Source organism: Ciconia boyciana, chromosome 3, assembly GCF_034638445.1.
Source record: "Ciconia boyciana chromosome 3, ASM3463844v1, whole genome shotgun sequence".
NCBI classification, from domain to species: Eukaryota; Metazoa; Chordata; class Aves; order Ciconiiformes; family Ciconiidae; genus Ciconia; species Ciconia boyciana.
Window position 1 is genome coordinate 27,728,593 of NC_132936.1, and position 16,635 is coordinate 27,745,227.

Below are 16,635 nucleotides of genomic sequence, written 5' to 3' on the forward strand. Positions count from 1 at the left end.
CGGGGGGGGGCTTCATCAGCTGCTCCTGGCCGACAGAGGCGGGCAGAGGAAGACCCAGAATTTACCGCGGGGGTGACAGCCCTGCCCCGCCGCCCTTTGCCGAGGCCTTGTCGGCACGACGCCCGCCCGCAGCCCGCCCCGCGCGGCCGGCGCTGCCGGGGGCCGGGGCGGGCCGGGGCGGGGCCGGGGCGGGGCCGGGCGCTGTCCCCGCGGCGGGTGCTGAAGGGGCGGCGCCGCCGGCACCGGCCGCCCGGCGCCACCCGCTCGGCGCGGAGCTGCAGCCGCCGGCGGCCGGCCATGGCCGCGCTCCTCTGCCTCGGTAAGTGCCGCGGGAGGCGGGGAGGGAGGCAGCCCCCAGCCTCGCCGGGACCCTCGCTTCGCCCTGCGCCTCCTGGCCTCTCCCCTCCGCGGGATCCCCTCGCAGCTCCCGCCCCTTGCTCCTTCTCCTGGGGAGCCTCAAGGCGGGGGCGAGCGGGTACCTGGCGGGGGTTCGCAGCAGCCTGCGACGTCCAGGCCCTGCGGCTGGGCGCAGACGTCTTCAGCCCGGCTCCGGGTAGCGTGTCTGAAGCGGGAGGTAAGGCAGGGTAGCAGCGCCGGCACCGATAGGAAGTTGGACCGGCGAGGAGACCCACGGATGGGATGCCTTGTCTAAATAAACAGCCACTTGTTTGCTAAGTGGAAAGCGTTTAGTGCTGGCAGTGCTACCCAGAGGGCTATTGACATTTCCCTTTGGGTCTCAATGGCGAAAAAGGGAAAATCAACAAAGCTGGTACAGAAGGAGTTGGTAGAAGAGAATACATTGAGACAAGTATCTTTTAATTTCTTTTATTTTCCTTTTCCCCTCTCTACATATTGTATACATGCTGCTTCTCTCTTTAACATCCCACTACTTTAAACTCATATTCCACTGTTAAAAACATTCTGTAGGTAGTTCTGCCCCAGGTTTTGTTAGAATAAAGTTGTCCTTTATCACTTTTCAACTATATTCAAACTATATTCAACTATAGTTTGCCTTTCTCCTTTGGAGCTAGCTATCTTGCTGCTCTTGCAGTTGGATAAAAACCACAGCTTGGTTTCCCATTACTCATTATTATCTGCTAGCTAATAATTCTGAAATCTTGGGAGAAACACTGTAATTCCTCCGTTCCTCAGTTCCCAATCTGCAAAATGAAGGTGCTAAAATGTCCCTTTTTTGCCCCTTTTCACTTTAGACACCAAATTATTCAGAACAGGGAATTTTACACCTACCCGGTAAATCAATAGACACCTGTACAAAAATACAGACACCTGTAGAAATCTAAATTTATGTAACTTCATATCAAAATGGATCCCTCTAAAAGTTTTAGCTACAAACTAACTCTTAGATGCCCTGAACTCTTCTAAGTAGAAACAGTCGCTGAGTACTCCAAACACTAGAGTAAATAACTGAAGTGAATGACTAAAGTAATAACTGCCAATTTAAGCAATTGTATAAGCTACAGTGCCCTGGATTCTAAAATCATATAGGCCCATTTGTTTCATGTAGGCTTGCCACAGTATGTCCCCTGTGTGCTGCGGAGGAAACAAAAGACCATCCACAGTACATCATTAGATCTGGAGAAGCCCTTTCTTAGATTGAATTAGCTTCAATCATAGATTATGCCACTCAGCTCTTTATTTTGCAAAAGCATCTCCTCCTTTTTGTGGGCACAGTTTCCAGATGGGCTTGAAATAAACGCACTCTGAAATAATCCTTACAAAGGAGCAGGAGCTGCTAATTGGCTGTTTAATCAGCCCTACTTTGACTATTCATTTTCAGCCACTGGTTCTGAAAAGCTGTCTTAACAGGAAGGAGACAGCACAGAGTCTTTGCGCTGCAGATCCTAATCAGATGCGTAAATCTTCCGTCGTGTTAGTACCTACAACATAGGTAAATGGTTATCCAGCAAAATACCCTTTCTTAAAAAGTTCCTGGGTTTGTAATTTTGCATTGTCTTATATATACAGTCATTTTCACCTGTAAGGTATATGGCAACCTTTTTTTCTCTGTCATCTGAATAAATAGTGAGTAACTTCACAATTAGAACTTTTGGAGACAGTCCCAGGACTAAAATGTTGTCATAATGAGCCAAAATTGTCCCTTTGGATGGGCCAGCTGCACATTCCTCAATGTCAAGGGGCAGGAGCCATTTCTATTGATCAGTCTCCCAGGCTGACTGGCAGAAGCAGCCTAAAAGCGTGTTTCAGGCTGAAAATCACTGATCTCCCAACCAACCATGCATAGATCTGAGACCTGTCAGGAATATGCACAACTGGGAAAGGGTTAGCACCAGCTTCATTCACCTCCTTATGGTAAGCACATGTGGCCTTTTCTGTGTCTCTGGGGCACACTAGATGCTATTGCACCTGTCAGTTGTAAAGTATTAAATGTTGCTTCATCTTTATCAACATGCGTCCAGAAAGCGTTCCCAACGGCAGCACTATTGTATCACAGGTATGCGTCATTTCCAGAAGGGATGGCATCACCCCTAAGCAGTAGTGGCTCTTTAAGATTATTAAGAGTGATATTTGATATTTCATTTCTTATTTCTCAAATGTATCATTAGAAACATTTCATTTCTCTGGATAAGGTCTGGACGAGCCCTGAGGGAATATTTCATGCCTCTTGCAGATGATGTTTAAGGATTTAAACAGTGCTGGAAATTCCTCAAATTCCACATGAACTTGCCTGAACATAAGGAAAAAAAGGAGATGTGGTCTAGAAGATGCTGTGTCTTTCAATACCTAAGGAAAACACTCCCATCAGGTGTTCAGCAGCTAGTTTGATAAGGCCTGAAATCAGTGTCTGAAACTTAATTTTATAGAAAATTAAGACGCATGGTTACAAATTAGAGGTTGTGTTACCATGGGAATGTTGATGAAAGAGCTAAACCCCAAATTATTTGTCTTTTCTTAGCAAGGCAATTTAATTTTCTACTGATAAGCCAGAGGTGGTGCTGATTTAAAATTCTTTACCTTGAAACCTCATATCAGTCTTCAGTTTCAGAACTTTTTTATGCAATTAACATGGTCTTTAGGTTCAGTGCACTCAGGGAAGCAGATAAAGACAGAAATGTTGGGTTTGCTTTCAAGAAATGATGCATCTGTGAAGTAAAACAAAGAGAGTGAAGAGTATTGTATCATGAAATAAAATATCATTTATTAACTAACAGTTGTGTAGCTGTCAAATCTCTTTCACATGGTCTATTCACAGGAATTCCTGTGTAGTCTCTAGCTTGATGAAATTGCAGTCCAAATAAAATGCTGTTTCCTCTGAATTTTATGCTGTTTTCCTTTCTATAATTTGTTATGGATCTCAGAACTGCACTCATTTCTATATATCTATGGACTGATGTCATATATAGCTATGGTTGATATAATACTGGGGTAAAAACAATACAAAATATGCCACACTGCAACTTTGAAAATTTAAAATTTAAATTTAATTTTCCAGTTGTGAAAGTGAGGAAGAGTTTTATTCTGTTAAAAAGTAACTTGGTAGAAAATTTGAATCCATAGATGAACTACAGTAAATTATATTGTTATAATCTAAGTGTAAATGAAAAAGCTCAGTACAATATCTTTTGTATTAAATAGGCATTATGTTCTGTTTTTACAGTGTTGTTCATGTACTTCACAAGTATATCTACTGCCCAGACTACTGACTGTCTGCACTTGAGAGAGCAATGTATAAATGCTGCAAATGGATGTGAGAGTGTCTGGAATGTTGTTGAAGATGTCTGCAATATTTCAGGTAATTCTTTATGGTGTACACAGCTTTATTTTGAATTGCTGAATGGTTGCATATTCATAATTTATTATAATATTGCTGTGGTAAGTGAATGAAGTCAGTGAGATTTCAAAGGGAATATGATGGCAGAAGACAGTCAACTTCTGAAATCCTTGACAGTAGCCAATACTATTTTCAGTAATAGTCACACTGTCACTTCAATAAGGTGATAAATGAAATTTCTGGATTATGAACAAAGTCAGAGTCTGAACCAACACAAGAAGTCTGAATTCAGCAGAAATTATGCTCTTGTGGGATCCCATTAAACAAAGCCAGCATGCAGCTGGAAAAAAGTTCCAACCTTACTTTCCATACTTTGGAGGAGTTGATCTGCTGCCTCTCTGGAAGTGTCCAACGTCAGGTTGGATGAGGCTTTGAGCAACGTGATCTAGTGGAAGGTGTCTGCCCATGGCAGGGGGGTTGGAACTAGATGATCTTTAAAGTCCCTTCCAACCCAAACTGTTCTATGATTCTGTGATCTATGATCTCACACAATACCCAAAACAATGTAGTAGTTAGTTAGAGTAATGTTTAAATATTGTATTAGAATAAGAAACAAATCAAATAAAGCATGCATCAAAGAAAGTTGCATTGTAGGGAGGCACATTGTATTTATTCAGTGAATAGTACCTACATGTCAGGGTGATTAACCTGCAGGGAGTGATGGTACAATAAAGTGCAGGTTACGATGTGACTAAGCCTCTTTGAATTGTTAAACAGATTCTCACATAAATGAAATCAGAAAATCAGTCTCTGTCTCTCTTTATTGCACTTCCAAAGCTCGGTGCATCATTTCCAAGTAAAGTATGTTTTAAGTGGGGGAAGACCAGGTATTATAAGTTTGACCTGAAACTCATCCTAATCTCTGTTGTCGTTCAGATGATCTGTTCCTTTCACCGAAGGCCTATTATCTTCTTGAACAAATCTTGGGTATCAGTCACCATCTCTCTCTTTCTTTAAATCCCTCCAAGACCTTGCTGTTAAATGTTATTCATTTGCCAGGTGCTGTGAATATGGAAGGGAGAAGAAGACTGGCAGTACAGTGTGGTAGTGTCATTAGACCAAGCTAGTAATGACACATTTGTTGACTGATAAATGTCAAGGGCCTTGATCTGCCAAGGCTACATCAGTACCAGCAAATGAAATGGGCCAGGGACTATTTTCTGGCCCTGAGTTCAACTGTCATGGGATAGCATGTATCCATACAACTAAACTGTCTTACCCCCCGCACTGGCTGCACAAAACTGCCTTTTGGGAGTGACTCCAGCCCCATGCTATCTTCACAGTCTAGCTGGCTTGGTCCAGACCGGGTACCATGCAAAAGTGCAGCAATATAGACACAGTCTCTTGCCATTAGCCTAGCCTATGCCTTGGTCCAGTTCATAAATGCAGCCAAGGGTATTTAGGTACATAACTGCCATTTCTAGCAACTTAATTCCGTAAGACAGGTTCTCCGTCACTGGGAATCAGAGGTATCTATATCTCCACGGAAACCTCCCTTCTCCTTATATTGACATTATTTGAACAAAACCAGCCATGTCGTGATCCCATAATCTTTTCTGAGCCTCAGCTGCAGCAGAGTTGATAAAGTGAATGTCCCTCTGCCTGTCTTGACGTCAGGACCCAGTCTCACGTTTGGTCTGTGTGGGAAGCCAGGCAGCAGAAGATGCTGCCTGACTTCATGGTCAATAACCCATTGCTAGAAGATTCACCTGCAGTGTGAGCTACCTGAATGCCTCTGTCTGTCTGATTTGTTGTGGAGATTTGAACCCAAGTATCCCAAGTCACGAGGCAGTATTCAAAATAATTAGAGCAGAAAATTTTCTGAGGGGTCCTTCTTAGTGTGTCCTGTTCCAGATACATATCTGCTTTGCATAGAACGGCTGAATGCTTTTAAGAACAGAGAGAGTAAATGAAAAATACATGATAACCTAATGGTTACAACAGTCCCCAAAGGAACTGGGCTTCAGCTCATGTTCTATTGAGTTTTTAAATATTTTATGTGAAGTGGAACAGTTTCAAAAGATATGGCTGCTGTTTCAAAAAAAGTGTTGGAATATGCAGTACTTTCAGGCTCAAGACAGTGACCTAAAGATGAGCTCTCTAGAACCAAACCTCTTCCCCAAATCAGAAGTTGAATTTGCTCCTCTCACATCATTCACAAAGGTGTTAGCACCAAGACTACTTGATATAAAGATCAGGATTTGTACTGTAGCCTATTCTTCGTCATACCCTGCAACCAGATGAAGTGAGCCAGCACGATGACTTCTGTGGTCTCCCTTTGGATTTGTTGCATTGTCCCAGAATATGCCATTTCCCTCACTTTTTGTCCTATGTGCTTATTCTCTGATATTAATGGTATTTGTAACTGGGTCAGAAAAACCTTCTGCAAAATAAACTCTTGTGATTGCTTGTTTGTTTTTCCATCTGTACATTTCCTTAGGATAATAGCCTTTGGCAAGGACTCTCCAGCATTGCAGGGCACTCAGATATTGTGTTGGGTCTAGGACAAATTATTCTAAATGTGTTTATTAGGTGCCATGACCCCAGAGGGTGTAAACCCACAGTCAGACAGCTGATGGTACCTCTCAAAGAGCCTGCAGAAACAGCGACAGAAAATCTACTAGCAGCATTATTAGTAAGAATAACATTGTACTCTCTGTCAAAAGTACCCTACATGTGCAAGACTAAAAACTTCATGGATAAGCTGTATGTATGAATGGAAAAGGCCCTTCAGTGCTGAGCAGCAGCGTGTTAGCTGGAGGCAACAGGCAATGGGGCAAATATTCCTTTTGCTAGTTTCATTATGAAAAACCTAACTACAAATTATAATTATACTCCTGCTCTGTGGTATGAGTTCAATAACTCAGTCCCTCGGTCTGTAACCTCCAAGTTAAATGTGTGCATTATCAGGAACTCCATCTTTTGTTCTTCAGAGCAGGTCTGGGGGTACTCTCCAGATGACTAAGTCACTCCTTTCTCTGTCAAACAGTCCATCACTGCTCCCCTACTACTACAGCAGCATTTTCAGAGTCTCAGTTTATAGTCCTCTGAGTCCAATCCTTCTTTCACTTCCTTTTCTATGCCAAGATGCACTGGAAAAAGAAGGGGGTGAATGAGTCACCTTCCAGATCAGGATGGAAAAGACTGAAACATTTAATTTTGATGGAATCAAAAGTTTTCACTTTGAAGATGTCAGAAATGTTTCATCACTGCAGAATGAAGATTTTAAGGTTTGGATTTTGCTGGTTTTTTCTTCTTTTAGTTCACTGATAAAAAAAATAGAAATTTCTGAGCTCTGATTTAACCATGAGTATACATTTTCTTAATTTTTCAGAACCGGAAACATCTGGGTTCAAAAGAAAAAAAAATCTCAGATTCCTCAAATATTAAGGAATCACATTTTGAATTAGATTTGGAAGTAAGAGTTTATTCTTCTTAGAGAAACAGGATCATTGAGGTTGGCAGGGATCTCTGGAGATCTAGTCCAACCCCCCTGCTCAGGCAGAGTCAACTGCAGGCTGTCTTCCCGGATGGTGTCCAGTTGGATTTTTAATATCTCCAATGATGGAGGTACCAAAACCCCCCTGGGCAACTTCTTCCACTGTTAGACCACCCTCATATTAAAAAAGTTTTTTCTGACCTTTAAATTGAATTTCTTTACTTCAGTTTGTACCTGTTGTCCTGTTACTGCATACCACTGAGGAGTCTGTCCCTGCCTTATTCACCCCCCTCCCATCAGGTATTTATACACACAGATATGTGTATTGCTACGCTCCTGAGCCTTCTCTCCGCCAGGCTAAGCAATCCCAGCTCTCTCAGCCTCTCCTCATAGGACAGATGCTCCAGTCCATTGATCACATTTGTGGCACTTTGCAGGAGCCACTCCAGTATGCCCATGTCCCTCTTGTCCTCAGGAGCCCAGCACTGGACACAGCACTCCAGATGTGGTCTCACCAGTGCTAGAGGGGAAAACCCAGTACTTTCCTCTGCAGTCTTCAGATGCAATTCCCACTGAGATGACTGAAGAGCTGACTGTGCAAGAACAGAGATTGTCACCCTGGAAGTGTCAGCTTCTACTCTGTCATGTTTCTGTCTGTGGTCCCATGTATATAGTTTACATACATATAAATAAATCGAATTATGAATAATGGCTGCCAAGTATTAGGTCAGAGAGCATTTTTTGTAAATGCCTTGGAAGCATATGTATAAGCTAAAATATATTACCTAGAACTAATCAATGGTAAAGCAACAATAATTGAAAACCAGCAATAAAATATTTTCTGCTGTTCATCACAGCTGAATCAACACAGTATACAAACAGACCAAAACTGATAATAGGTTATTTCCACACAGCTTTCAAGAGGCCAGGCAAGGGAACCCCATAAATCTGATGTGCTTCCTGATTCTGTCTCTGCCCTTTGTATGTTCATAGCCCCACAACCTACCTCTCACCCCTGGTTGTCAGCTTGCTCTGATTCAGCACAGTGTGTTCACCGCGCACAGGGCCGCTCTGAACATAGCCCCTGTACCTGACTCCTAACCACAACTTGTTAGTGTCATGAAGACAGATGAGCTAAGTGAGGCCGGGGTGCTGCATAAAATATACTGGGTTTTGTGTTTCTTGTTCTCCTACCTCTACTCACCTCCACCCTTGAAGTATCCTCAGGACCTTGAAGAAGACAGTAATAAATTTTGTAAATTAGCTAATTTTTACACAAGCCCCTCCTGATCTGTGTTGCTCTTTTTTTACCCCTGGAATTTGTCCTCCTGAAATTGTCTCCTGAAATTCTTTTATTATCCCTTACTCACTTGATAAAATATGGAGTAGAATATCCACCCACCCGTCTCCATGGGCCTCCATAGTTCCCATTTCACCACATACTTTTCACCCTATCTTTATGCTCAGGGAGTGTCCTATGTCTATGACCTTCAGTAGATCTTCTGAGCTCCTTGGCTACTGGAAAAAGAAAGAAATGTGAGGGCTAAGGTTCAGGGTCATGCTCTACTTCTAAAAATCTGGAAGGCAAGTTGGAGATGGGATTGGAGGGATACAGGCAAGCCTGGGCACCATCACTTCCTCCTTTGCTGATACAAGAGCTGAAGTGGGAGCAGAGGCTGGGAACTGTAGCTCTTGCTGGACTGCGACATCCCCCTGTAGCAGTGCACATTTTAATACATCGCCAAACCCTCCTTAGTCAGCAACAGCAACTGGAGAAAGGGCAATGCAGACACTGTGTGAAAAAGGATTTTGGGGTGGCAGGTTGGGGATGTGCACTCTGGAATAGCTGATACTCATTCCTTCAGGCACAGGCAAAATGCACCGTTTCCTCTTACAGGCCTTCACCTACACTGCTTTCCCCTGCTATTTGGGTCAACAACATATAAATGACATTAAAACTCCAATCACATTAAAGCTTGTCCATGGCAGGGGTGACACATGGCTACTAGCTTTGCAGTTTTACTAGAGTACATGGTCTCTGCTGCTCCATACTAGTCACAGGGAAGCAGCAAGGCAAGAAGCCAGACATCACTGTTGACAGGGCGGAGACAATAGCATATGTGCTCAGTAGATTAAAAACAATCCTTGTGCTGCCCTGTGACCAGCCTGGATCTTAAGAGCCACATACTCCTTATGCTGTATATTGAGAGATACTTAATATCCATGAACCAAAGAGAGGAAATGTGCTGGTTTGAGGACCTGCATACCTGTTTTGACAAGGTAGACCATAGCTTTCACAAAATAAAACTTTCTTAAATGGTATTAAACTGCTTCTTATGTAACTTTCTTAAGTAACTTGTAACTTTCTTAAGCAACTTGTAACGTTCTTAAGCAATAATAAGTAATGAAATACTTTTAAAACCATTAGTCCATAAAGTAGAGCATTGATTGATTTATCTTTGTACCACAAACCAGTACATGCTCTTTATTTTTGCTACATATACATGGAAAGTATGATCTGACAGCCTGTCTGAGTGTCTTTGTCATTGAGTCCAAGTGCACATGCAAGCAACGGGCTTGAAACTGGATTGGCAAACTAAGGTTTCTGCATTTTTTTTATGTTAACTTCTCTCTCATTTTTATTATTAAAAAAATTAAAAATCAGAATATTCTTGGACTACTTTAAATTTGTTGTCATTGCCAAACTTAGGCAGTGAAGTTGTTCTATAGGGCAGCAGTCCAAGGGCATATCCAAATGGCCAGGCATATGTAGGCTCTGCCATCCTCATGTGAGTGAGGGATCTGAACCAGAGATGACATCCCTCAGCATGGGGTTAGCATCATCATTATCACAGGACTGTGCCTGCCCTCTTACATCCCCTCCCTTACTCCGTTACTTGGCAGTACCTTAGCCTGCACTGTGAATTCCCGTCCCTGTATCAGGTATCTCATTTCTACACAGGACCAAGTTGAGTATTTCAGTGCCTCGGTTCAGGATGTGCTCCTAGACTCCTGTGCACATTTTTAGTTTGGTCTCTGTACCTCATCTGCCTAGAATAAAAGGTATGAGTTTAAGGTTTTACGTCCTTTGGAAATGAGAATAGAAACAGATGTTCTGGCAATGGGTCAGATCAAATAAAAGAAGGCAATATCATACCCACAACTTTATTATATCAGTCTGAATATTATTTAAAATTTGTAAATTATGACAGGTTTTCAAAGAAAACTAAGTTCAAACCATCTTCTCTTGGCAAAACATATTATTTTTGTGCTTCAATTGAATTGTTTTATGTAACCATACGCCTTAAGCATTCATAAACATTAACAACATTATAATTTTAATGGTAAGTTCTAGGTAATAGATGCAAGGCAGAAGATGCTATTGGTTGTAATAGAATCATCCAGGTCCTGGCTGACGAATACCCGGAATTTAAAAACTGTGCCTGCACTACAGATGATCTCTGTAGCATCGCGACTTTGCTTGGGAAACAGTGCAGCATTGATAAAGGTAACTAAACATAAAGATTTGATTATGAAGAACAAAAAGAAATATATAATTTTGTAACCCTCATTTTAACTGGATTCAAGTTTCTTTGCATATTTCTCAAATCTGGTAATTCCCCCCCAAATTAGTTTTGTCTTCTCTATGATATTCACACACCAACATGCATATGAAAGCAATGCCATATGGGCTTTAAAATAAACAAAACCAATAAAAGGCATGTGAGAAATTCAAATGGTTTTTAAAGCTCTTGCTCAATGCAGTGAAAAGCAAGAGTTAAAATACTATGTGTGTTGAGGGCTACTTGTTGCTCAAGGAGGCTTAAGCGCCACTGGATCTATGTTATGTATAGAGAGTCACGTCCAGCCACCTTGTGAATGGGAGTGTGGGTGAATGGGGATGCACAGCTGTGCAGTTGTGTCACACTGTGTTACAGGAGCATCTTCACTACATCTAGCAGAGGTTACTAGATGTGGGAAACACAGTTACTGCCTTCATAAAGCTGTACTTAATATATTAAGTGCATCCTTTTTAAAATTCCATTGTAATCTATGGGCCCAACTCCTTTAAATTTATTTTTTGTTATCCTGAGAACTCTTTTCCCTTCAGAAAACCTATTTCTATAATTGATAATTACTTGGTGCATGAAAGGCTTGCATTTTCTGATCCAGTCTCCTGGAGTAGTGATTAGCAAAGCTGACATGAGAGAGGTAAAATCAGCCAGTGAATGAGAGTCTGGAAAGTGAGCCTCGAGCTTGATTCTCAGCTCTGATTCATCACTCCCTGCTGGCATCAATCAGCGTACAACATATAGCAGTAGAATATATGGCTTTATTGCAGCAGAAATAGTAGCATCCTGATCCATTACTCCTTGCCCCAAACAAGAAGAGTGGGTATCTAAAACCTGATGTTGATGTCATTAGAACAGTTGCTTTTGCTTCTAGCAAAATGAAGTAATTTTATATTTTTTGCTGATTGAGATTACATTTCTCACCAGGATAGCAAAAAGTTTGGATGGAGTTACACTAGTTATCGGTTTTACCTACAGATGATAGCTTATGGTGTTGTTAGATACTTTCAGGAGCAATTCTCCCTGTTTATCTTAAATGACTATTTTAGGTAATGAATGAACCATCTTCTGGAATTGCCATTCTCTCTTTACAAATTATGCATCGAATTAAGATGATCACCCATGATATGTCCAGTCTGTAGGTGCTTAAAATTATGAAATGAATCCCTTGATGCAGTAATTTTAGTGAGGGTTTCTTGTACTACTGTTAGCAGCTGAATTGTTAAAGTAGACCGTATTATACAGCTGCCAGGACACAGAGAGCATGAGGAATATTCATTAGTCTGCAAGGCTCTGAAATTATTATGTATTTACATACAGCTCAGAATGAAACTAGGGCTGTTTCAGTAATTTTATTGCATTAAGACAATTATCCTGTTCCTGAGTTTGTTTTGAGCTGACCAGGGATGATGCTCCATCTTCCATTTGATTTATATCTCTGTTTGTACCTATGTGTACAGAATATTTGGAAACTTCCTCAAGATCAGATACTGAACTGAGTTTTAGGCAACACAGAAACCCCAAAAACCAAAGACACCCAGAAGAATTAGAGAATGACTGCAGTATTGCAAAACAACGCTGTCGAGAGGACCCTTACTGCTTTTTAGTGTACAAGAGCTTCCAGCGAGCATGCCAGGTGGACGCAGCAAAATGCAGGCTCCCGATGGTCAACCAGGAGTGTTTGTCAGCATGGAAAGAACTGAGGAAAACAGTGCTGGGAGAGTGCAAGTGCTCAGAACCACTTCAGATGAGATGCATTAAAATATGGAAGGGAATATTTAACAACCCTTGTTTACAATACTCTCAAGAGGGCCAAGCTTCAGCAGCTAGTGAAAATGATGATGAAGATGATCATGACGATGATGATGATGACATTGATGATGAGAAAAATCAGGACATTGACACAGGTTAGTGGTATTCCAGAAGTCTGAATGCTTTCATATATAGCAGTAGTGTGCACAAGTCTGTGAAAAAGGTTTTCTTAATCATTTGCAGTTTAACATTGGAAACAGGATAGTTTTAAGAGGCTTATTTAGATGCGAATGAATAATCTGAGAGCAAAATGATGGCCTGAGTGCAAATACTATTGTCCTTCAATGTGTTAATTTGATACAACCTGATTCAAATCAGTCCCTTTTAGTATTACACTATAACTATAAACAATATAATCATAGAATCATAGAATCATAGAGTTGTTTAGGCTGGAAAAGACCTTGAAGATCATTCAGTCCAACTGTTAACCTAGCACTGCCAAGTCCATCACTAAACCATGTCCCTAAGCACCACATCTGCACTTCTTTTGAATACCTCCAGGGATGGTGGCTCAACCACTTCCCTGGGCAGCCTGTTCCAATGCTTGACAACCCTTTCAGTGAATTAAAATTTCCTAATATCCAATCGAAACCTCCCCTGGTGCAACTTGAGGCCATTTCTTTTTGTCTTATGGCTTGTTACTTGGGAGAAGAGGCCAACACCCACCTCGCTACAACCTCCTTTCAGGTAGTTATAGAGAGCAATAAGGTCTCCCCTCAGCCTCTGCTTTTCCAGGCTAAACAACCCCAGTTCCCTCAGCCGCTCCTCATAAGACTTCTGCTCTAGACCCTTCACCAGATTCGTTGCCCTTCTTTGGACACACTCCAGCACCTCAATGTCTCTCTTGTAGTGAGGGACCTAAAGCTGAACACAGCATTTGAGGTGCGGCCTCACCAGTGCTGAGTACAAGGGGACTTCCCTAGTCCTGCTGGCCACACTATTTCTGATACAAGCCAGGATGCTATTGGCCTTCTTGGCCACCTGGGCACACTGCTGGCTCATATTCAGCCAGCTGTTGACCAATACTCCCAGCTCCTTTTCCACCAGGCAGCTTTCCAGCCACTCTTCCCCAAGCCTGTAGCGTTGCATGGGGTTGTTGTGACCCAAGTGCAGGACCCAACACTTGGCCTTGTTGAACCCCATACAATTGACCTCAGCCCATCGATCCAGCCTGTCCAGGTCCCTCTGTAGAGCCTTCCTACCCTCAAGTAGATCAACACTCTCACCCAACTTGGTGTCATCTGCAAACTTAGTGAGGGTGCACTCGATCCCCTCGTCCAGATAATTGATAAAGATATTAAACAGAACTGGCCCCAACACAGAGCCCTGGGGAACACCACTTGTGACCAGCTGCCAAGCGGATTTAACTCCATTCACCACAACTCTTCGGGCCTGGCCATCCAGCCATTTTTTTTACCCAGCAAAGAGCATGCCTGTCCAAGCCATGAGCAGCCAGTTTCTTCAGGAGAATGCTGTGGGAGACAGTGTCAAAGGCTTTACTAAAGTCTAGGTAGACAACATCCACAGCCTTTCCCTCATCCACTAAGTGAGTCACCTTGTCATAGAAGGAGATCAGGTTAGTCAAGCAGGACCTGCCTTTCATAAACCCATGCTGACTGGGCCTGATCGCCTGGTTGTCATGTACATGCTGCATGATGGCACTCAAGATGATCTGCTCCATAACCTTCCCAGGACTAAGGTCAGACTGACAGGCCTGTAGTTCTCCGGATCCTCCTTCCGGCCCTTCTTGTAGATGGGTGTCACATTTGCCAGCCTCCAGTCAACTGGGACCTCCCCGGTTAGCCAGGACTGCTGATAAAGGATTGAAAGTGGCTTGGTGAGCACTTCCGCCAGCTCTCTCAGTACCCTTGGGTGGATCCCATCCATCCCCATAGACTTGTGTTTGTCTAAGTGTAGCAGCAGGTCCCTAACCATTTCCCCTTGATTATGGGGGCTTCATTCTGCTCCCCATCCCTGTCTTCCACCTCAGGGGGTTGGGTACCTGGAGAACAACTGGTCTTACTATTAAAGACAGAGGCAAAGAAGGCATTAAATACCTCAGACTTTTCCTCATCCTTTGTCACTATTTTTCCCCCACATCCAATGAAGGATGGAGATTCTCCTTAGCCTTCCTTTTGTTGCTAATGTATTTATAGAAACATTTTTTATTGTCTTTTATGGCAGCAGCCAGATTAAGTTCTAGTTGGGCTTTGGCCCTTCTGATTTTCTCCCTGCATAACCTCATAACATCCTTGTAGTCCTCCTGAGTTGCCTGCCCCTTCTTCCAAAGGTCATAAACTCTCCTTTTTTTCCTGAGTTCCAGCCAAAGCTCTCTGTTCAGCCAGGCCGGTCTTCTTCCCTGCTGGCTTGTCTTTTGGCACATATAAGACCAATAACAACAATTTTCTAATAGCAAGAATTGTCTGCCTGCCTTGCCCTTAGATCATGACAAGCAGTTAGTTGAGCTTGAAAACTGGGTGCACTGATGAATGCATTAAGGCCTCTGGCCTTTATTTATTCATAAGAAATCTGACTTTATACTGCTCTGAGCAGCTCTAAAAACTCTTCTTGAGCCCACAGGATCTATAATTATGTAGAGAATGTTATCAGCAGCCATTGATAAACTGTGCTTTCACCCCAAAACTTAGGAATATATGTAACAGTGATTTTAGGGTTTGTTAACAAGCTGACAGGCCCTATTTGGTCAAGCTAATTTGTTTTATTCTTGTTTATTTTTACTACTGGCACTATGCCAGCAACACAGCCAATAGTTTAAAGTTAAAAACTAAGCTAAAACATGATTTATCACTTATGCCTGTATCTGTATCTTTTTGTTCTAGACAATATTAGTACGGAAACAAAATTACAATGGAGTTTATCTGCTCTCTCCAAACAAGGTAAGTCTGAATTTACTTATGAATCCTAATAACTGGTTTTAGCTCTGTTTTCAGATAGTGTACAATGTATCTTGAGATTAAAATGCATACTTTTCATTCAAATTACTGAAGAGCAGGGAGTCAATAGATCAAACATATTTTCAGTTAAGCTACTGGGTGGATAAGAATCCGAAAATGTCAGGGAACAATCCTGATCCTGTTAAATTTACAGAGGCAAATCTATCCCATAAACATTTTAGGGTCAGAATTACCTACATCTTTTTGGAAGGTTTATAGCATAGGCTAGAAATGTCTAAACTAGCTTTAAAAGCACAGAAATGCCATTTATATTCTCTTCTCCATTACTTATTACATAGCTTAGCATAAGACTGCATGCCAGAGATTTCAGCAGTTTCAGGTATCCACTAGCCACCAGCTTCCAGAAACTGTTACATACCATGAAGAAACTTCCACCTCACCACTTTTCACTTTTTTCTCCCTTATTTACCTGGCACGGGCATAAACTTGCAGGAGGGTTGCTTATGAGGGCCAAGCAGTGGAAGGGAGAAGTATGAAGATCAAACAATGGGCTTAAAAGAGGCAATGCTGCAAGAGCTGGACCAGAATTTCGGGGAGTCAAACTTGGTTTTAATGGGAATGTTGCAGGCAGGATGACTACTAATCATCACTTGAGAAAAGTTTTCTTGTGATTTCATTTTAAAAACTGTCATTCTTTTTAGCATACACAGCAAACAGAACCTGTTTGGATGTGAACAAGGAGTGTGTTGAAGATGAAGTATGTAACAAACAGTTGTCCCTGTACCTTGAGGTTTGCTCAGTGAATAAGAAGTGCAACATGGAAGAATGTCAAGCGGCCATAAGGTTCTTCTATCTAAACATGCCTTTTGAAGTTGCCCAAATGATGACGTTTTGTGATTGTATCCAGCCTGATGAATCCTGCCACAGAGCCAAAGAACTTCTCCATGGCAAGCCCTGTGCAGTTACTGCAGTTCCACCCCCATCATGTCTGAATGTAATCCACATGTGTGAAGAGAATGAATTGTGCAGGTAAGTAGAAGAAAAATTTTGCCTAGCAATGTGCCTGTGAATAAGGATTTGATCAAA

The 16,635-nt window shown here is 42.2% G+C and overlaps 1 protein-coding gene across 1 annotated transcript in view; it reads left to right on the top strand.

Moving 5' to 3' along the window:
* The first annotated feature begins 297 nt into the window (after positions 1-297).
* GFRAL (GDNF family receptor alpha like) overlaps positions 298-16,635 on the top strand; it is a 29,785-nt gene continuing 13,447 nt past the window's right edge. The window contains exons 1-6 of the mRNA XM_072858076.1: positions 298-319; positions 3,638-3,772; positions 10,606-10,758; positions 12,283-12,729; positions 15,475-15,531; positions 16,251-16,578. Of these exons, the coding sequence (XP_072714177.1) occupies positions 298-319; positions 3,638-3,772; positions 10,606-10,758; positions 12,283-12,729; positions 15,475-15,531; positions 16,251-16,578 (1,142 nt within the window). The remainder of the gene's footprint in view (positions 320-3,637; positions 3,773-10,605; positions 10,759-12,282; positions 12,730-15,474; positions 15,532-16,250; positions 16,579-16,635) is intronic.